This window comes from Rana temporaria, chromosome 12 (assembly GCF_905171775.1).
Source record: "Rana temporaria chromosome 12, aRanTem1.1, whole genome shotgun sequence".
Classification (NCBI taxonomy): Eukaryota; Metazoa; Chordata; class Amphibia; order Anura; family Ranidae; genus Rana; species Rana temporaria.
In genome coordinates, this window is record NC_053500.1 from 51,717,155 (window position 1) to 51,740,575 (window position 23,421).

At 43.6% G+C, this 23,421-nt stretch overlaps 2 protein-coding genes across 2 annotated transcripts in view; one reads left to right on the plus strand and one right to left on the minus strand.

Moving 5' to 3' along the window:
* Positions 1-13,825, plus strand: part of MRPL10 (mitochondrial ribosomal protein L10) — a 38,497-nt gene extending 24,672 nt beyond the window's left edge. The window contains exons 3-5 of the mRNA XM_040331244.1: positions 67-231; positions 313-457; positions 13,570-13,825. Coding sequence (XP_040187178.1) covers positions 67-231; positions 313-457; positions 13,570-13,772 — 513 coding nt within the window. The 3' untranslated portion in view covers positions 13,773-13,825. The remainder of the gene's footprint in view (positions 1-66; positions 232-312; positions 458-13,569) is intronic.
* Positions 13,826-17,142: 3,317 nt separating this feature from the next.
* The window catches only part of TBX21 (T-box transcription factor 21), a 91,370-nt gene continuing 85,091 nt past the window's right edge, over positions 17,143-23,421 (minus strand). The window contains exons 5-6 of the mRNA XM_040330312.1: positions 19,715-19,800; positions 17,143-18,828 (exon numbers count right to left, since the gene is read on the minus strand). Coding sequence (XP_040186246.1) covers positions 18,330-18,828; positions 19,715-19,800 — 585 coding nt within the window. The 3' untranslated portion in view covers positions 17,143-18,329. The remainder of the gene's footprint in view (positions 18,829-19,714; positions 19,801-23,421) is intronic.

The window sequence follows — 23,421 nt, forward strand, 5'->3', positions numbered from 1 at the left end:
AAAATCAAAAATTGGCCTAATTGCAGATATTTGTGTGATAAACGTGATGTGTCTTTTTTTTTTTAGGAGAACTTATATGAGCGATTTCTATGTAACCAGCTACATGCGGTTCTCCAGGACAGTAAGATATTTGCAGTATTCCAGCGCAATTCAATCGGAGCAGAGGACTTCTTACTTTTTCGACATAGACTATTCAAAAATGGCGCTCGTATTAAAATTTTTCCTAATCAGGTACTGATGGAAAAAAAAATATTATACATGCATTGTGGAAGATCAAGAACATGGATTTATTTTACTTTTTCCTGTCTCCAGGTCGTTAGAAAGGTTCTGGGACAGTTCCAACTCCAAGCCATGCTACCATTATTTATTGGACATACCTTTCTAGTGGTGAATCCCCAACCAAAGGTGAAGGAGATGTTACAGGCTGCACGAACAGTGCCACAAATAGTGCTTTTGGGTGAGTGTCCAAATAATATGTGATGAAATAACACTTTTTGTGCATTTGAGAGCGTGTGAGGTTAATGATAACACATACTTGTTCTTGAGAGCTCCTCTGAAAAATATTTACATTTCAGAAATTTTAAGCTTGCTCTTTTGACAGCTGTTGAGCAGCTCTAAGGTTGTCCCCACTGGGGGAGCTTCTGTCTTTCTGCAACGTAATGCATGCCTTGTCTCAGAAATCCATGGTTTCTCAAACAGGTTTTTTGAGGCTGGTCTGCACCGCTCCAGAGGAAGCAACACAGTTTTTAGAGATATCCTGAAAAACTGGCTGCATGCACCATTAAGGGTTCATGCACACGGATGATTATAGGCATTTTTTATGTCTAGCCTAAATCTTCAGCTGCTTTGCCGCACTAAGGGAGCCACACACAAGGGTATGGCCGTACTCTTGTAAACGTGAATAGCCTGTTAATTGAATATAAATATAAAGTCCATATAGCAAAGATTCCAGTAATCCAAAACAATAGGTGTTACAATGAATATCCCCACTGATGGGGAAGACACACACTGACCCTTACCCTAAGCGTTGGACTACCCAGATAAAGTAGTCAAAACAGCTTTATTGACCATATAGGCATGACGCTCCTTAAAATCCACCAAGACTGAGATCACCAGATAGAATCACCTTTACAGATTTTAATTGAATCAAACAAAGATGGCAGCAGCAAGCCATGTGCTCACATCTGTAGGCCAAAGTTCGCCATCTTTGTTTGATTCGATCAACATCTGGCAAGATGATTCTATCTGGTGATCTCAGTGCAAGGATGGTAAAACACTGATACATCTAAGCAATAGTGTTTCCCAGCGTATGGTCGTGATAGTCATTCACTTGGGTGGCAGGCTGTGCGCGACTCCCTGGGTGCGGGAAAGCGCCAGGAGATTTATGCTAGGCATAAAAAATTTACTTTTTTTTTGTTTGTTTATAGCACAAAAAATAAAAAACAGAGTCCTAATCAAATACCTCCAAAAGAAAGCTCTATTTGTGGGGAAAAAAATCTATAAATTTCATTTATGTACAGCATTGCAAGCGTCTACAAACTATGACATATATATATATATATATATATATATATATATATATTTGAAAATTGATCAATCCTGATTTACTGACTATCAGAGCAGTACAAATTGCCCCTTTTTGGAAAGTAGACAAGGTACTTTCCAAAGTATTAGTAGGGTTGCACTAATACCGAGTATTTTCCCGAGTACTCGGGCAAATGCTCCGATGCTTAATCCGATACCTTGACAGTCAGGGACGATCGGTGCAGCGCTGGGGGGGAGTTACCATCAGGATCTCCCAGTATAGATTTCAATAAAGCATCAGCCAGCCGCTTCTCCTCTCCCTCCTGTGGCTTTCAGCTGCTTTATTGAAATCTATACAGGGAGATCGATTATTGTAACTCCCCCCCCCCCCCCCCCCCCAGCGCTGCACCGATCATCTGACTGTCCCCCATATCCTCCTCCAGTCTCCCTCTGTGCTCATCGGTCCCCCTCCGTGCTCCTCCGCCCCCTGTCCTCGATCTGTTGGGAAGGAGCTGGTGAATATGTCATTTACTGACTCCTTTATTTTCTAATTTGCACAGAGTCACTGATCCACTGACTCTGTTCATTCATAACTGTCACTGAGCATCGTAAACGAATGCTTCAGTTTATGAATGGAGAGGAGCCTCTGTCTCCACTCCATTCATCTTTAGTGCAGCTGAGGCTACAGAGAAACGAACAGGGGAATCTGTGTCCACACTTTCTTTCTCTGTCTCAAAAGGGAGATGTCAGAGGTTGTTTAAGCCCCCCCCCCCCCCGATATCTCAGCAAAGCCCCACTCCAACAGGGCTAAAAAAAAAAAAAAAAAAAAAAAGAATTGTAATGAGTAAATAATAAAAAGGTTAAATTCTAAAAATAATAATAAATTCAATAAAAAAAAAAAAAACTACTGACAAAGTATCGGTACTTGTACTCGGTCTTAAAAAAGTGATATTTAGTATTTAGTAAGAGGCATGGTGAGTTTTTTGACGTTGACATTTTTTGTCACAATTATTTGGAAATTAGGAAATTAAATACAATGTTTTTTCTTTCACAATTTTTGTGCCAGTGGTCAGGGACACTGACTGGTGACAGTATTTAAAAAAAAAAAAAAAGTACCATTGTGTTGATCTCTTTGATTGGCTATCACATAGTGAAGATGCACTGTGTTTGGCCCTGTCTGTAACATGTGATCACTGTGACCAATCGCAAAGATCAACACAATAGTACACAATGAATGGCTATAGTTGTCCTGTGGACAGATTCTCCCACCTGAGCTGTGGATCTCTGCAGAGTTACCATGGACCTCTTGGCTGCTTCTCTTATTAATACTCTCCTTGCCCAGCCTGTCAGTTTAGGTGGACAGCCATGTCTTGGTAGTTTTGCAGTTGTCATACTCTTTCCATTTTCGGATGATGGATTGAACAGTGCTCCCTGAGATGTTCAAAGCTCGGGATATTTTTTTTATAACCTAACCCTACTTTAAACTTTCCCACAACTTTATCCCTGACCTGTCTGGTGTGTTCCTTGGCCTAATAAACTAATAAACCTCAGAGGGCTTCACAGAACAGCTGTATTTATACTGAGAATAAAAAACACACGTGTGGAATTAGGGGGGTAAATACAAATGCACACCACACTTTTCACATATTTGTAAAAATTTTGGAAAACCATTTATAATTTTCCTTCCACTTCACAATTTTGTGCCACTTTGTGTTGGTCTATCACATAAAATCCCAATAAAATACATTTAAGTTTTTGGCTGTAACGTGACAAAATGTGGAAAAGTTCTAGGGGTATGAATACTTTTTTAGGGCACTGTATATGTGTAAATATCAGCGCTTCACCTTTACAACACAAATCCATCAACCCCTAAAGACCGCTACTGCCAGATATCTGAAAGACCTCAATAGGCATTTAGTTCTAGAAATGCTGATATGTTCCATAGTAAATCCTGTGAAGTCCTGGAACTAATTTAGTTCATCTGTACAACAGTGAGGTGAAATTATTCAGGACATTTAGAATCTCTTATCTGAGATTGCTCTCGTGTGCCACACATATCTCAGCGCTTTGAAATTCTCATGAGAGAAGCAAGCATTTGTTTTTATGAAGCATTCTAATGAACGTTTTATTTATTTTATTTTTTTCCGCCATCAGTCCCTCTGTTTTTTTCTGCTTTTAAACTTTGATTTTTTGATGTGCGCGTGGCTGCCCCAGGGATTTTCAGTAGGAGAAGAACGCTTCAGTAGATTGACGAATAGCGGTGGTGGCAGATGAAATGCTGTCTTTGATGCTTGTGGAGAAGTCATACTCGGGTTTTGTATCATATACAGTATAGTTAAACCTTTTAAACAGTATTTAGGAGTGTTTAGCTACCTATGAAAAAAACCTATCCAGACATTTGGATGAACTTTTTGTTTTCTTGATTCTTTATAAGTGGATAGTAGTGGCTACTGCAAAGTGCTACATTATTCCTGCTGAAATTGAAGAGCCACTTTTACTCAGTGTTATATGGTGACTGCTAGCAAGAGGTTTTTTGATTTATATATTATGTACAGTAGATTACAAGTCTTTTTTCATTAACCATTTGCCTACTGTGCACTTTTACCCACTTCCTGTCCAGGTCAATTTCTTCTTTTTTGTTATAACATTTTGTAAATAGGTAATTGTTCTCCTTCACTGATAGTCACTGCACTAAAGGGCAATGATGAGGAGGAACTGGTGGGTGGCACAGATTGGCATCACTGTTGGGCACAGATTGGCATCACTGTTGGGCACAGATTGGCATCACTGTTAATCAGTGCCCTGATTATTTGTGCAGATCTCCCCTGTGTGGAAATGCCGGGGATTTGGCCCTCCTTTTCTCACACTCTCGGTATGAGGAGAGGAATGCCGATAACTGGTATTTCCTTGTTTACATGTGATCAGCTGTGATTGGACACAACTGTTCACATGGGTAAAGAGCCTCGCCATGGGCTTTTTACCAAGATTGGTAATGCGCCGTGTCCCAGGGTCAGAGCTCGCCACGCCCCCGCAGGGAGAGTTTTAGGACATCATATGACGTCCTCCCAGAACATCCAAAAACATTCTAATAGCCCTATGATCTATTTTTCATGAAATCTTTTCTTACTGTATTTATCTGGCTCCGTGGGAACTGGAACACTGACAGCTAGTGTCAGTCAGTGGTGGAGTAGGGCACTCCGGACCTTCCGCTTCGAGTCTGCTCTCACCCAGGGACCAGACAGACAGTCAGCTAGACGGCAGGCAGGCAGCCTCCTACACCCCTTGCTGCACGAGTCAACTTCAGCTCATAGGACCGGCTCCTTCCTTCCCTTGGGCCCCATCTTCTCAGGTAAGACCCTGTCTTTCAGGGCCATCCACCCCCTAGGAATCGCTGATGGCCGTCCTTTTCAGGACAGCCATTCCATCGACCTATATTGCGGCTCTCTACCTCTTCTTTAAACCGCACCGTTCCTCCACACTGCCATCCACAATCTGAGGCACCCCTCCCGGCCCCCCGTCGCTCATAGTAGCGATTTGCGGCTCTTCTCCGCATCCGCGCCAGACTAGACCACATTCGCGGCCGCCGCACTTAGGAAAAACCGCGGCCTAGCGGCGCGCCGCATATAGGCCTAGTAACAGCCCGGAAATCACCCGGAATTGTCTAGAATATCCCCCCCCACCCCTGGAGGACCACATCCTCCCCCGGATTATCAACCCTAGTTCAAATCCACCTGACAGCCCCCAAACCTGAGGCCTGTGTCTCGGTCGGCGGCCATCTTGGTACACCCCAGCAACAGTGACACCTCTCATCCCCCCTTCCTCCTTCAAAAACCAATAGCACTTGATCCAGGGTTTTCTCCGATCGCCTCTCAGGGATCAGGAAGGAATTTATTTTCCCTGCGGCGGCACATTGGCTTAGCACTGCCAGGGTTTTTTTTGCCTTCCTCTGGACCAAGCCTAGAGAGAGGATTCAGTGAATCCTCCCCCCATCGAAACAAATTAAACATCAGCGCCCCCCCCCCCCCCCCCCCCCGGTGACTGGCGACTATGGCTAGTCTGCGATACTCTGCAGAGACTATTTGGGGTCTGAGACGATTCGCAACAGTATTACCAGCCATCACCACAAAAAGGCCTTAAAAATAGAGCAACTTTTGAGAATCGATCGATCGACCATCAAAAATTTCAGCCATTCAACCCAGCTTAAGCACATATCATGTGCTTTGATCAACACAAGATTGGCAGTAAAACACTGATTAGAAATCCACGATTTCTTACTACAATACGATCTAGACTGCCTCTTTATTACAGAAAGCTGGCTCTCAGACGACTGCAACACCATTCTCGGAGAATTGGTGCCAGAAAACTATCGTATTATAACAGAAAACAGAATAGGGCAAAGAGGAGGAGGCTTGGCGGTGATCCACAAGATTCACATTGCAATCACTAAGCCAGCCCTTCAAAATCCTCTTCCATTTATGGAAACCCTTACTCTTCAACTTCAAACTAACCCCCAGGAGACTGTCCACATTCTTCTCTGCTATAGGCCACCTGGGCCAAAATCGCAGTTTTTGCCATCTTTAACGGAGTTTGTATCCACTTATACCCTAAACAGCAAACACCTTTTGCTGCTCGGGGACTTCAATCTCTGGGCCAACTCCTCACAGGATCCCGTTGCGGACGCCTGTATTGATCACCTGGAAGGTTTAGGGCTACAGCAACTTATATGTGGGCCTACACATGCTTCAGGTCACACACTCGACCTAATTTTCAGACAAAATCTGAAAATAAGCATTTTGGAAAATGAACCACTGCCATGTGGGCCAACACATGCTTCAGGTCACACACTCGACCTAATTTTCAGACAAAATCTGAAAATAAGCATTTTGGAAAATGAACCACTGCCATGGACAGACCACCATGCAATTAATTTCACAATTTCCAAAATTCCCCCATTGATAAAAGCACCCAAGCCGGTGACAATACACTGGGCTAGATCTCAAAAGAAGCTCCATTCGGAACTCTTCAAATCTACCTTGGGAAATAAAATCAAAACAATACATCCACATCAAACAGCCTCAGATACACTGGAGGCCATAAATGCAGCCCTGTTACAGTCAGCCGATTTAGTAGCACCGAAACGCAAAGCCCGCATCCGGAAAAAAAAGTCCGGCTGGTTCAACAACCAGCTGTCACTACTGAAGCAAGAGCGCAGAAGGGCGGAAGCAGCCTGGAAAAGAAGCCCTTCAGAGGATAACCTCATCATCTACAAGGAAATAACAACACAATATCATAAAGAAATCTTCAAAGCCAAGAAACATAATTTTTCTATGGCGATTAACAGCGCCCTAAACCGCCCCTGCGAACTCTTCAAGATGGTCACCCAGACCATGAATCCAGGATGTCTTGAAGTCCCCAACTCAGACACCCAAGAATTCTGTAATGAATTATCGGATTTCTTCATCAATAAAATTGAAAGAATCCGGGAAAGCATTCTGCAAAACAATACCCCCCTCAACCCCCTCCTCAATCAACCACAAAATACCCACAGAAACTTTCTACAATAAACAAAGTTCACTCTGGAACCCATCTCCATCGATGCCACAAAGAATACCATTGGTACTTTGCGGAACAGCACAGCGCCCAATGATCTCATCCCCACTAAACTGCTGAAGGAATGTGCCGACATCCTGGCACCACCTATCACGCAGCTTATAAACCAGTCATTTAAGGAAGGCATAGTGCCCTCCCTGCTGAAAGAGGGCACAATCCAGCCCATCTTGAAAAAGCCTAACCTGGATCCCAAGGACCCAGCTCACCTCCGCCCCATAACAGGCCTAAATGTTCTCTCCAAGGTAATGGAGAAAATAGTGGTACAACAGCTGCAACAGCATCTAGATACCCACAATCTACTTGATCCATTTCAATCAGGTTTCCGTCCCGGACACGGGACAGAAACGGCCTTACTCAAAATATGGGACGACGCCCTCGAGGCCTCAGACGAAGGAGAATCCTGTCTCCTGGTTCTGCTGGACCTAAGCGCAGCCTTTGACACGGTAGACCACAAACTGTTACTGATGCGACTGGCTGAGGTAGTCAGAGTCGCAGAAGGTGATTTACCATGGTTTTCCTCCTTTCTTGAAAACCGATCACAAACAGTGAAACTAGGATCTTTCACGTCGGAAAAGCGCACGGTGTCATGTGGAGTCCCCCAAGGATCCCCCCTGTCACCGGTGCTTTTCAACATCTATCTTCGCCCTCTCTTTGAAATCATCAGTAGCCAAGAACTACTCTATCACTCCAATGCAGACGATACGCAACTGTATTTTCGTATCTGCAACAAAAAGGATCATCATCTCAGTTTAGAGAAATGTCTCTCTTTGATAGAAAACTGGATGACTAAGAGTTATCTTAAACTCAACAGTTCCAAAACAGAACTTCTCATGTTTCATGCCAGCCGAAAGAGTCAACAGGCAACAACCTGGACACCTCCGCCCATTCTGGGCCAAATCATCACCCCTAGCTCCAAAGTCAAAAGTCTCGGAGTTATCTTCGACACCTTCATGACAATGGACGCACAAATAGGGTCAGTAGCCAGCGGATCGCACCATCTGTTGCGCCTACTACGCAGACTTATTCCATTTATCCCCAAAGAAGACGTAGCAGTTGTGGTGGGAACAATCATGAATTCCAGACTGGACTATGCAAATGCCCTTTACCTCGGACTCCCAAAGTACCAAATCTCTCGTCTGCAAGTCGTTCAGAACACGGCCGCCAGACTTGTGACTGGGAAAAAGACATGGGAATCAATCTCACCTTCGTTGAGAACCCTTCACTGGTTGCCAGTAAAAGACAGAATTGCTTTTAAAGCACTCTGCCTGACACATAAGTGCATCCATGGGAAGGCTCCGCAATATCTTTGCGACAAGATAGAACCCCACAATTCCAATCGCGTTCTGCGATCCACCGACCAAAATCTGGTCAAGGTACCCAAAACCAAATACAAGTCCAAAGGAGAAAGAAGGTTTGCTTTTCAAGGTCCTAGACTATGGAATGCTTTACTGACCAGCATTCGGTTGGAGGAAAACCACCTGACTTTCAGAAGATGGATTAAAACTCTGCTCTTTTGATGTCAAGAGACAGGAACAACAAGCGCCCAGAGGCGATTCAGTTCGCATGTGCCGCGCTATATAAGTTTTTCATTCATTCATTCATTCAGCTCAGCACCCTGGGAGGTAAAGATGAGGGTGTATGTTAGCCGGTTTTTATTTTCTGTACATACAGAGAAAAGCTTAGTGGTTCCAGTATAAAAACACTGCAGCTACAGGCAAGAAATTCTGCTGATGAACAGACTTGTCAGCAACCCTACATTATACTCTTAGAGCAGCAGTAGTAGGCCCAGAAGCCTTTCTTGCGGCTATTTAGAGTTAAAAAATGGTCTCCTACTTACTCCTATGAAGTCGTCCGGGTCCATGTCGGGGGGGGGGGGGGGGGGGGGTAATGAGGATGTTTGAATTTGACCTCTTTTGTATTGAACAAAGGTCCTGCTCCTAAATGACAAATGCTTTGTGGCCAAGATGTAGGTAATGACTCCTAGTGAAAACCAGTCGGGTTCAAACTGGACATTGGTCAGTACAGAAGACCACAATACATCAAAGAAGCCCACGAAGCTGAGTTAATTTCTAAAGGCTGACCCCATTAACTTCTAGTCCTTTATATATAATCCCTTTTATAACATATGTTCATTAAATTCTAAGGGATGTATTTATAGAGCCGTGCTATGTATTTCAATGTCCATACGGCTGCTTTACAAAAATAAACCTTTCCGCGGGCTTCTCAGGACTTTGAGCATTAATAAAAGGGTCAGAGGGATATTTAATGAATTCTGATATATTGAAAATATAAGTTAAGAGTTTGGAGAAATATACAAACCTCTGAAGCCATAAATCCTTTGTTTAGCAGAGACCCTAGGGAATAAAATGCGGTCATAGCAACTTTTTATCTCGCACGGTATTTGCGCAGCTATTTTTTGAGAAAAAAAAATAAACAACTTGTTTCATGAATTAAAAAAAAAAAAAATACTAAACTTGGCATGATTACTTTGTATATGTAGTGAAAGATGTTATATTGAGTAAATGGGTACCTAACATGTCACACTTTTAAAATTGCGCACACTTGTGGAATGGCGCCAAACTTTGGTACCTAAAAATCTTCATAGGCGATGCTTGAATTTTTTTACAGGTTACCTGTTTAGAGTTACGGAGGAGATCTAGGGCTAGAACTATTGCTCTTGCTCCAATGTTCACGACGATACCACACATGTGGTTTGAACCCTGTTTTTTAAACTCGGGCTTTCCAGGCTAGAGGAGAGATGTGTGGGGTCTTGGAGACCCCACATCTCTTTGTAAAGAAGACCTGTCATGCCCTATTCCTATTACAAGGGATGTACGCATACATGCGTGCCTGTGTTTATGCTAGAAGCGTGCTGCACAGCGCTCTCCCAGCACAGGGACCGTATCTCACCGAGAGTTCTGGGCCCTGTGCTAACAATTGGGATGAGGAAAGCCCGGCTCCTGGCCACCTGATTGCTGCGATAGCCTCTAATTGGCTATCAAAGTGATTAATCACTGTAAAGCCCACCCCATGTGTGCTTTCTCCTCCTGAGGCTCCATTCACACCTCGGCGTACCTAATCGCAGTGTTTTGTCCCGCGAATTGCGGCGTCAAATTGCGGAGTTTTGTACCGCGATTTGCGGCGACAAAACGCTGCGATTGTGAAGGCAGCTTACCCCCAGGTCCACATCTCCTATGCCGAAAGCCGCCTGAAAAAAAAGGTCCGGGACTTGTTTTCAGGCGGCAGGCGTACGGCGTTCGACGTGGAGATGTGAACCATCTCCATAGAGGGCAATGTAAAATCATCCCTCCAGCGTCTTAGGGGATGCTGCGGCGTCGCGCTTCAGGCGTATATACGCCTAGGTGTGAACAGAGCCTGAATGAAGAAAACTGCCAGAGAAAAATGTAAATAAACAAAAGTGTGTAAAAAAAAAAATATTAAAAGAAAAATAAATGGCTAGAGTTAGGGGTGGTGTCAGGGTCAAAGGCCAAGGTTAGTATATTTTAGGTAGGACTTTTATAAAAAGCATTTTAAACTAACATGATACTAACTAAAGTCTATTATTATTTTTTTCATTAAAAAATAAACATTCTACTTACCTGTTATGTGTAATGGATTTGCACAGAGCAGCCCAGATCCTCCTCTTTTCTGGTTCCTCAAAAGGTGCTCCTGGCCCCTCCATCCTGTTGAGTGCCCCCACAGCAAGCAGCTTGCTACGGGGGCACCCGAGCTGAGCCACAACTCCCTGTGTCCATTCAGACACAGAGCCCTGACCCACACCACACTGCTGTCTCATCCAATGAGCAGGGGAGTCCTGGAAAGCAGAGTCTCTCATGCAGAGTCGCTGGATCTAAATAGACAAATAGACCTAGAGTATTAGGGAGGCTGCTGCACACAGAAGGCTTTTTAATGCATTAAGAGAAAAAAATATTACGTCTCCCTTTACAATCACTTTAAGCCTCAGCTTTTACCCAAATAAAATGTATATAATTTACTTCACACAAATAGAGCTTTCTTTTGGTGGTATTTGATCACCACAGTTTTTTTTATAAAAAAAATAAATAATAATAATTACTTTCTGCTATAAAACATATCATATATATATATATATATATATATATATATATATATATATATATTTTAATCTAGTTTCTTCAAATGTAGGTCAAAATGTATTCTGCTACATGTCTTTGGTATAAAAAAAATCCCAATAAGTGTATATTCATTGGTTTGCATGGAAGTTGTAGCATCTACAAACTATGGGATATATACTGTAATTTTTTATTTTTTTATACTAGTAATCAGTGACTTATAGTGGGACTGTGATAGTGTGACAGGCAATATCACGTGCCCTCTACCCAGGAGAGCCAGATCACGTACATATACTTGATCCGGCACAGGAGTACCGCTTTGCCTCAGTGTATCTGTGATAGGCGGTTGGGAAATGGTTAAATTGGTATCAATGTCAGTGTGTTTTTAGGTAAGATATAAAAAAGCTAAATATGTTTCTGGGCCCGTACTAGCGATACAAATAACATACGACTATGTATCACTGCGATCATCAGGAGCAAGAGTTAATTTGGTTTGTTTGTTTGGTGGTAGGTTACGATAGTAACAAGAAAAATACAACTACATTCTTTAAAAAAAAAAAAATACTGTATTTTCTAGGCAACTCTGTGATATTTTATTAAACTCTCAAGTATCTTCCCAAATATAGAAGTTAACCTAACCAACCTTTAGTTACTAGGTAAAGACTTTGATCCTTTTTTTAAAGACGCCACATCAGCCTTACACCTGCATCTAATGGTATTAACGCCTTCCCGACCAGCTGCCGCAGTTATACTGCAGCCGGTTGGCACTGCTGCCGCAGCTGTACGTCAGCTCTTTAAGAAGCTGTAGCAGATGTGTGCATCTCCGGCAGAGCTGATGCATGTGCCCGGCGGGCGCGATGAGCGGCAGGCACCCGCAATTACTCGTGACAGAGTGAGAACCGGCATCTGTGTGTGTGTGTAAACACACAATTCCCAGTTCTGTCAGGGGAGAGGAGAGGGATCGTGTGTTCCAACCAAGTAGGATCAACGATCTCTTTCCTCCTAGTCAGCCACAATCCTCCACAATTAGAACACATGTAGGGAACACATTTAACCCCTAGATCGCCCCCTAGTGTTAACCCCTTTCCTGACAGTGACATTTATACAGTAATCGGTGGCTATTTTTAGATTTCAATGCTCCCAAAAAGCGTCCGATGCGTCACCGCAAGTTCTGATAAAAATCGCAGATTGCCGCCATTACTAGTAAAAAAAATTATAATAAAAATGCCATAAATCTATCCCCTATTTTGTAGAAGCTATAACTTTTGCGCAAACCAATTAATATACATTTATTGCGATATTTTTTATTACCAAAAATATTAGAATACATATCGGCCAAAACTGAAATTCGTTTTTCCATTTTTTGGAGGTATTTATTATGGCAAAAAGTACAAAATATTGTGTTTTTTTTTTGTCTCTCTTTTTTTGTTTATAGTGCAAAAAATTAAAACTGCAAAGGTGATCAAATACCACCAAAAGTAAACTCTATTTGTGGGGAAAAAAGGACACCAATTTTGTTTGGGTACAACATTGCACAACCATGCAATTTTCAGTTAAAATGACACAGTGCCGTATCGCAAAAAATGGCCTGGTCAGGGAGGGAAGGGGCAAATCCTTCCGGGGTTGAAGTGGTTAGAGAGTCTCAAAGTAGAATTTTTCTTCCAATTTCTATTCTATGTTCCCTCCCAGTCTGTCTTGGAGAGCAGCCCTCACCCTTGGAAAATTAGCTTTTTTTAACCATAGTCCAGGCACAGATGCACTTTAGGGTTCCCTCCAAACACACACCTTTTTTTTGTTATGTACAGACTTACAGTTGCAAAACCTTCTGCTCAAGAAAATATTTAGGGGACTCCCTCATGTGCCCACCAAGAAGAGCTGAATTGACTATCTCTGTGCCCAAGAATTACAAACATGTTTTAAAAAAGATACAGATTTATTTATCCAAGAATAAATTGATTCACGACATATGTGCATAAAAGTACAAAGCATTGGCTATAGCCGCATTTCCAAAATCATCACTATTCCGAGCTGGTGTTGCTGGGAAGACAGTATCCTTATGTAGGGCTTGAGGATATCCATGCTCTTGGAAGAACTTGACAGTATGCTGAGTCCTCTACTTGTTTCGCGACAAGAACCGCTTCCTCAGGAGGAATTGCATACAAATCAGCTATGATAAAGCAGTACAATATCATTTCAACGTGGCAGACTGTCCTGTAAAAAAATGGAAGGTATTGAATACTGTAGTGCTTACCCAGGCAGAGTAGGCAAACAGGTGTAGCCAAGAGGAGGGATGCCCTAACACACAGACCTTCTGAATATTTTGTGTATTTTTATTTTATTTTAGGTGCCTATGTTGAAAACAAACTGATGAGCCCACAAGGGATGGTGAATTATTCCAAGCTACCTACCAAGGAGACGCTGCATGGCCAGCTTGTGAGTACGCTGGCAACAATGCCTTTCCAAACGTCAAGTTTGTTGACACATCATTCATCACATCTGTCCAGCCTGCTGGAGCAACACAGCAAGGAGGATGTCAAGACTGATTGAGGAACCCCTGTATATTATTGATAAGACTTTTTAATAAAAGTGCATGTAGTGAACACAGTGTCTATAAAATGCTTTTATTAACATGATCAGTCAGAACAGATGATCTATATTATACATATGATATAGAATGGCACACCTGTTCAGTTTGTAACATCCATATTGGACTAGAAGCAGTCCATCTGCCCTGAGAACGGTTATAAGTTGTAATGCACAGCAATTGTAGTTTAATGTCTTAGCACTTTAATAGACGGCCTGTTCGTTCCTAACTTTACCATACAGCACCTAGTGCGTTGTACGCTTGCAGGAAAAAAAATGTTTGTGAACGATCTTTACCTGCATCACTGTAGAAATTGCTCCTCGCCCTCATCCAATTCATAAGACAGTCATATTTAACAAGCAACATACACTATTTCACATTGTCATATCTTTATTGAACAAATAGTTTAAAATCAAGTTCTTTGAATGAAAATTTACCATTTAGAACAGGGGTCGCCAACCTGTGGCCCTCCAGCTGTTGCAGAACTACAAGTCCCATCATGCCTCTGGGAGTAATTGTAACTGCCAGCCTTGCAATGCCTCATGGGAAATGTAGTTCCACAACAGCTGGAGGACCCCAGGTTGCCTACCCCTAATTTAGGATAATGACATTCAAAAAATAAGGCACATTAGTATTCCAATCAGTAAGCTTCCAGAGGTGTGGTAATGGCACCCTACCCTGATTTAAAGAGGAGGTCCAGCTCAAAAAAAAAAAAGTCAGCAGCTACAAATACTGCAGCTGCTGACTTTTAATATTAGGACACTTATCTGTCCAGGGAGCCTGCGATGTCAGCACCCCAGCCGATATTCAGATCGACTCCCAGGGGCTGCTGCCGCCGCCATTCCTGGTAAGGGAACCTGGCAGTGAAGCCTTTTGGCTTCACTGCTGGTCCCCTACTGCGCGAAGCATGCTGCCATTTCCAATTGGCGTGGTGGGAGAAGGAGGAGGGGGCTGGACTTCTGGGAGATCGGCCCACGGCCCATCGCCTGAAAGTGGGGAAGGGGACTTTTCATAAACGGGTCCCCGTTCTCCCCTCTGAAAGGTGACAAATGTGACACCGGAGGGGGGGAGGAAACATAAGCGGAAGTTCCACTTTTGGGTGCAACTTTGCTTTAAAACGGAGTTCCACCCAAAAGTGGAACTTCCGCTTTAAGCACTCCTCTCCCCCTTACATGCCACATTTGGCATGTCATTTTTTTTTTGGGGGGGGGGGGATTCCTCCCTCTCCCCCTAGGTGGCCCCTCCCTCTAGGTGATCTCCTGGGACACGTGTCAGGTCCCAGAAGATCGCCTATCCACTCCGAGAGCGCAGCGCGACTCGTGCATGTGCACCCTCCCGAGAAGCCACAAGCTGTCATAGCCGGATGCCCACAGTAACAATAGAGGCTCCGAGGAGAGGAGTGGGCCTCAGTGCGGCCGCATCGCTGGGCCATGAGACAGGCGAGTGGCTGTTTATTAAGATTTGGCAGCTATACTTTTAATAAACTAAAAATAGCCTGGAAGTACACCTTGTTTGGTTACTGATAGTCTGGTCATCTCAAGAAATATCTGATACTGTGAATCTGGCCCGGATTCAAGGATATTACTTGGGGGATCTTTACCCTGTAAACAAAAATGTAAAAGTCAGCAGTTACAAAAGCTGTAGTTGCTGACTTTTAAAAAAACACACATGTACCTGTCCCAGGATCCAGCAGTGTGCTCACCCGACCCCGGTCTTTGGGACCAGGCACCGGCATCTTAACTGTGGGCAGCCGACTGTGACTCCTTGGGGCGTCACAGCCAGCTGCCCACTGTACATACCTGAGCCACGCTGTGCCCTGTGAATGGTCTTGCAGTCTCCTGGGACCTGTAAAGTGACTGAAGTGGGGGCCGAACTTCCACTTGGATGGCCGCGGCGATCTGAGCAGAAGTAGGAGTGGGTACCTGTCAAAATCGGGTACCTGCTCACCCCCACCAAAAAAACATTCCAAATATGGGGGAGGAGAAAAAGCGTAACTTGCTCTTTACGGGTGGAGTTCCACTTTTTAATTGTGATAAAGGGTACACACAAAAACCTGGGTGTTCATTGGGCCACAAAAAAAAAAGAAAATTATAGTGCATTCGCTTCTGTCCCTTTCAGTGGGCATTCTGTCAGTAGTGCAGCATGCAATGATGAAGGTGAAACAACAGAACAGGAAAGCCGCCACAGAAATCCCTGAGCTTGTGAAAGCCTCCGTTTAATGAATCCAGTGTTCAAATGCTGAAAAAGAATATACGTGAAAGGACTCCACAAGGGGGACCACTACACTTCAGGAGTAAATAATTCTGCAAAAGTCCACCTAGTTCCCTGATGCCCAATACGCAGTTCATGGAGTGTTGGGCAGAGTAGCCAAAGGGTGACAGGTGCTGGATTGTCCACTGAAAGAGTAAAGTAAAGTCCCGGCCTAGAGAGAGAGAGGCATAAGAGCGCCTGTGATGGGTAAGTGATCACCAATGGGAGGGGGTAATCACCACTGATCAATCACCAATGCAGGAGTGGGATTTGGGGGGAGAGGGTTAATTCTCACTGCCACTGACCACCAAATTGGGGAGGGGGGTGTTGTTCTCACTGCCACTGACCACCAAATTTGGAGGGAGGGGGCAGTAAATTTTTACTGATACTGACCATCAGTGGTGGTGGGGGTACATGTCATTGCCAGTGGCCACAAATGCAGTAAGAGGAATTTAAAGTGATTGTAAATTGTCACTTTGTAACACAACCCATTTAGTTTAAAATAAAAGTTAAAGGCAAAACATTTGTGTATAGATATAAAATAAAAATATTATAAATATATATATTTTTTCTAAGTGATCACACTGGAAGGGGGGGTGGGGGGTCAGGACAAGTCTGATAATTGGATGAGAGCAGGCTGAGTTCCCAGCAGAGCTAGAGAACTGACCACAGTGTGTTCTCCTTTTTAGTGTGGTCAGTTTTTATTCGAGAACCAGAGGGACTGACACATATCAGGAATATGAAATGTTGGGGTAACAAAAATGAAATTTCACCAGCAATGACCACCAATGTGAAGGGGTTAATATTGCGTCCGTTAACATCAATGCAGGTGGAGGGGATTAAAGCAGAAGTAAACCTATCTATAAAACTGTTTCATTTCCGGCACGTGTCGGAAATTTAACACTCCCTTTGGTTGTGCTCTCAACCAAGCTGTCAAACCATCCAATGGCTGGTGCCATAACTGATCACATGTGCAGCATCATGGCAGTTGTAGATTAAACAGAGGCAAAGATGGCAGCTTCATTGGCTGAAAACGATAGTTTGCCAGTGACCATCATCGTAAGGGGGGGGTAATAGTACTGACACTAGTGCTGGGGGTTATAATTTCATCGATTGACACAGATGGTGTGAGTTATTGCATCCACAGACACCAATGCCGGGGGTTATTTCGTTCCATGCCACCAATGCTTGTGTGTCCTCTGCCACCAATTTAAGGGGTTATTAATTATTGCACTCACTGACACCAGTGCTGCTATTGTGGAGGTGTTGGGGAACACACTTAATTTCCCAGTTGACTACCACTGACCTAGATGTTCCACAAAGCTTCTGGATAATTGTTTTGTGGACAGTTTGATGCAAACAGGGTTAAACAACCAAACACCAGACCCTTACTGCAGCCATGAAGCATTGTAGGAGCATCATAGTTTTGGGCTGGTTTCCTATCCCAGAGGAAAAGGTCAAGGCCGTGGCCCAGAACTTCGGCCATAAATGTTTTCCCAGATTGGCCATTGTTTACCATAGAAAACCCTGATACATATGTGAGTTCTCTAGTGATGCTTAGTGTGAGTTTCACCAGATATTCTGTAATTGTGAAGTTAGGGACCAGACCCTTATCTCATTTGGGATGATAAGCCAAAGAGAGCTTTTCATGTAAGAAATAACACAGAAACACCAGTGAATTGAAAGTCCTTGTGAGAGAGTACAAATGTTTGTGTGTTAGTAATACAAAATATGATCTGCTGACTTCATTAAAGAATGGACCATATTGTGGGATTTCTTTTTGTCAATGACCAGGCAAGGGTATAACCTATTTCTACCAACTGTGTATATGGGCAAAAATAAAATAGGCAACATGCTGGTTTTGAGTTGGTGGCATCCGGGTCTATGAACCTGAATATGCTCTACTGCCTTGAAATATGGCCAGGCCCCTATAGTTGTCTACATTTGTATACTACACATTGAGAAAAAGAGGTGGCAAAATAGATGGAAGCCATTGTCAATGTACACTTATGAGGCCGACAGGGCCCTTCTCACTTTGCAGAGCACATTGAGCAGACAGGTGCTGACATCAGGTCTCCAAGGCAGAGCTGTTGAGGAGTGGTGCTCAGGTAGTACCCCTATACCTTCCCTGCTCTTGGTCATGTGACATCAAAACCACCCATTATAGGAGGGTACTTAGTCCAATATTTGCACTAGGGCCCATACATAATTAGCAATGCTCTTGCACAAGGCACTGCTCCATTCTGTAGTTTGGTGGTAACTTGTTAATGTCATTGGCTGTAGAATCCACAGAAAGGCAAGTCTGTGTCCCTGTCATACATATGGGGGGATCCATCTGCTTTATATGGTGACAGTCTCCGCCTTTTGCTGTCTTCTGCATACGTTGTGTGATCTCCCCAAAGACTAGATTGCTCTTCTTTTTCTCTGTTATCTAGAAAGGGAAAAACCCAGCTAGATGGTGTAGGATTGGGTTTCGGATGGTATTGAGCTGGTCCTGCCCAAGCTGAACCCAAGGTATCTCCATAATAGCCCAGAGGAGGTGGCTGGGAATAACACTTCATGGCGTAGGCTGCGGCCATTTTGCCTGTGGTTTCGTAAGGTGCGTAGTCCCGGGGTGGAGCAATACCTTGAGACGATAAGTACCAAGGTGGCAGTTCTTTCTGTTCTACGGAGTAGAGACGTGTGGTCTGCAGAGGGTTGTGCAAGAAAGGATTCGAATAGCAGAGAGGTGGTGATGGTGTTTGGCGTTCAGCAGATGAGACACACAACCTAAAAAAAAAAAAAAGAATAATTTTCATCATATGGTCCACAAAACCACATAGAATTTGTACACTATGATTCGGAGAACTCTCTGGGACACTAGTAGGTTGACAGAATGCCCTACACTAGACTCTTGGGGCCAGATCTACGTACCCTGGCGCATCTTTCCGTCCGGCGTAGCGTATCTATGATACACTACGCCGCCGTAACTTACAACTTATTTTTGGTATCCTGAAAGAATTTGCGCCGTAAGTTACGGTGGCGTGGTGTAACTTTGGCGGCGTAAGTGCGCGCAATTCAAATGGATGTGATGGGGGCGTGTTTTATGTAAATACGTCTTGACCCAACGTAAATGACAGGGTTTTTTTGTACTGCGCATGCGCCGTCCGTGGGGGTATCCCAGTGCGCATGCTCGAAATTATCCCGCAACAAGCCAATGCTCACGACGTGAACGTCATTCTACGCAAAGCCCTATTCGCGAACGACTTACGCAAATGACCTAAAAAATTCTAAATTTGACGCGGGAACGACGGCCATACTTAACATAGCATACGCCTCATATAGCAGGGGTAACTATACGCCGAAAAAATCTAGCTAATTTGCATACTCGACGCGGAAATCGACAAACGCCACCTAGCGGCCAGCATAAATATGCACCTTAGATCTGACGGCGTACTAAGACGTACGCCAGTCGGATCCAGCACAGCTTCAGGCGTATCTTGTTTTGTGGATACAAAACAAAGATACGCCGGAGCAAACTAGAAGTTACGCGGCGTATCAATAGATACGCCAGCGTAACTTCTTTGTGGATCTGCCCCACGGTTTTGAAAAGTCACACTCGAATTTTATTTTTGTGGACATGGCTACAAACAAGAGTTTTATTATTTTTACTGACCCCATCATTTCACTGCCGGATTGTGTTTCACAGTGGTCCCGGAATCCTTTAGCGAACGGATTGTGATCGATTTTCAGCTGTGTGATCTGCAGCAAGATTAGAATGGAATGAACGTCAGTCTTATTTAAGAGGTTGGCATGCTTTTTATTACATAGGTTGAACAAAAAAGTCCATCTAGTTCAAGCAATAGAAAAAAAAGCAAAAAGAAAACATGCAAATACACAGTTAATCCAGAGGAAGGCAAAAAAAAAAAGCATGATCCAATTTGCATTCGAATATTTCCTGGATTAACTACCACTGATGTAATCACCTATAAATGTTAATATCCAGTTATTGTGTGCATTCAGGAATACATCTGGCTCTTTTTTTAACCACATCTTGTCTAGCCTATTATAATAATATGGCCCCGCCCAAGCTTCCTTATCCCGGGTGGATGTCATATGATGTCCTGTCACTCTTGCCACTCGTATGCCCCACCAGGGGCATGCCGACCCTGGTACCTGTATTCGCTGTGATCGCATATCGGTCACTGATCACCGCCACATCAGCCGTATGGTGACACTGTACAGCTCTGATGACAGTATTTTAACCACTTCAGCCCTGGAAGATTTGGCTGCTCAATGACCGGGCTATTTTTTGCGATACGGCACCGTGTCGATTTAACTGACAATTGCGCGGTCGTGCAACATTGTACCCAAACAAAATTGATGTCCTTTTTTCCCCACAAATAGAGCTTTCTTTTGATGGTATTTGATCATCTCTGTGGTTTTTATTTTTTGTGCTATAAACAAAAAAAAAAGTGAAAATGTATTGATTTTTTTTTTTGCGCAAAAGTTATAGCATGTAAAAAAAAGGGGATAGATTTATTTATTTATTTTTTTATTTTATTTTTTTTACTAGTAATTGCGGCGATCTGCGATTTTTTTTTTTTTTTTTTTCATCAGTACTGCAACATTATGGCGGACACATCGGACACTTTTGACACATTTTTGGGACCATTGGCATTTATACAGCGATTAGTGCTATAAAAATGCCCTGATTACTGTGTAAATGTCACTGGCAGGGAAGGGGTTAACACTAGGGGGCGATCAAGGGGTTAATTGTGTTCCCTATTGTGTGTTCTAACTGAGGGGGATGGGACTTACTATAGGAGATAGCAGATCGTGGTTCCCAGCTTACAGGAACTCATGGTCTGCATCTCCTCTCCTCACAGAACAGGGATGTGTGTGTTTACACACACACACACATCCCTGTTCTGCCTCTTGTGCCCATGATCGCTCATGGCCAGAGGTCATCGCGACCGCCAGTACCCGCAATCACTCCTGACAGAGCAGGAACGTGGATCTGTGTGTGTAAACACACAAATCCACGTTCTGTCAGGGGAGAGAGTAGACAGATCATGTGTTCCAAGTATATAGGAACATTGATCGGTCTCCTCCCCCAGTCAGTCCAATCCCCCACAGTTACAGCACACAGTGAGGGAACACATTTAACCCCTTGATCGCCCCCTGGTGTTAACCTCTTCCCTGCCAGTGACATTTATACAGTAATCTGTGACTATTTATAGCAATGGTTTCAAAAAAGTGTTGCAGTCTTGATAAAAATCGCAGATCGCCACCATTACTAGTAATAAAAATGCCATAAATCTATCCCCTATTTTGTTATATTATTAATATTTTTTGCCATCTGTTTCCTATTGGGGAGATTTCCCTTCATTTCCTGACCCATAGTCAAACAGGAAGTGAGAGGAAATCCCTACAAATTAAGAGAATTCTTTGGGGACCTTCAGGTCACCAGAACTAGTGTCCCAATTGGGAGATTCATCCTTTATTACTTTTCTGGGGACAACCCAAATTTGTGATTTTCTTTCACTTTCACTTCCAATGATAATGGTAAACAGGACAACTAGAGAGGGTGACTCTTTCTAACGGGGGCACAGACAGCAATAGAAACCTGATTGGTGTTCTATTCCCTCTCCACTCTATCCAAATCTAAAAGAAAGAAAAAAAAAGTTTGACCTTTAGTTATACTTTAACCGCTTAAAGACCAGCAGTTGTACTGCGGCAGGTTGGCTCTCCTGGGTGAATCACCGTCATTGTACGTCGGCCACTTTAAGAGCTCTAGGGAGCACGTGCACACCCGCGGCGCGTTGCCAGAGCCGATGTCTGCCGGCCACCCGCAATCGCTCCACATAGGGCCAGAACAGGGATCTGTCAAAGTAAACAGACAGATTCCAGTTTTGACAGGGAAGGAGAGACAGATCTACTGTTCCTAGTGATTAGTAACTGCGATCTGTCTCCTCCTCCAGTCAGTCTCATTCCCCCACAGTTTGAAACACTCCCTAGGGAACACATTTAACCCCTTGATCGTGCCCTAGTGTTAACCCCTTCCCTGCCAATGACATTTACACAGTAATCAGTGCATTTTTATAGCCGTCTTGGCCTTACTCTTCTCCATACCCAGCTACTGCCAGCATCGGATCGCTCCCAGGCTTCACTGATGGGTCAGGTAAGCCCGGGAATGACTGGAAAGTGGTGGGAGGAAGGGGCACCCCTCCCGCTGCTTCTAAAAGTGATCCTGTGGTGAATCCACTTGTGGGACTGCTTTTATCCAAAAGAGAATCGGTCATAGTAAAGAAAATAAAAAAAAAATGCTGGTATTTAATGTCAAACAAACAACGTATTTTTACTATGGGCTTGTCGGCTGAGCAGGGGCATTGCTAGATCTACAAAAGATATGGAGCTAGAGCCCATAGCAGTGAAGTAAAGAAAGTCATACGCTTGGGCGTACCCTGGCAGAATGTATGAATTCTTGGCCATTTTTCAGAGAATATGAATGATGAACACAAAAACTTTTCTTTCACTCATGGTTAGTGTTTGGCTGAAGCCATTAAGTATCAATCAACTGTATTTACTCTTTTTAAATCATAATGACAACAGAAACTACCCAAATGACCCTGATCGAAAGTTTACATGCCCCAGTTCTGAATACTGTGTATTGCCCCCTTTAACATCAATGACAGCTTGAAGTCTTTTGTAGTATTTGTGGATGAGGCTCTTTATCTTCTCAGATGGTAAAGCTGCCGATTCCTCTTGGCAAATAGCCTCCAGTTCCTGTAAATTCTTGGGCTGTCTCGCATTAACTGCACGTTTGAGATCTCCCCAGAGTGGCTCAATGATATTGAGGTCAAGAGACTGAGATGGCCACTCCTGAACCTTTACTTTATTCTGCTGTAGCCAATGACGGGTCGACTTGGACTTTCCAACATGACAATGATCCAAAACACAAGGCCAAGTACGTCCCATGCGTAGCTTCCTGGCTGATGAATGCAAATGTTTCGCCAGTATTTTTTGATAACATACTGCATTCATCTTGCCATAAATTTTGACCAAATTTCCTGTGCTTTTGTAGCTCACACATCCCTAAAACATCAGCGATCCACCTTCGTGTTTCACAGTAGGAATGGTGTACTTTTCATCACAGGCCTTGTTGACTCTCCAAACGTGTAGTGTTTATGGTTGTGACCAAAAGCTAAATTTTGGTCACATCACTCCAAATGATTTTGTGCCAGAAGGGTTGAGGCTTGTCTCTGTGCTGTTCGGTGTATTGGAAGCGGGATACTTTGTGGCATTTGCGCAGTAATGGCTTTCTTCCGATGACTCGACCATGCAGCCCATCTTTCTTCAAGTGCCTCCTTATTGTGCATC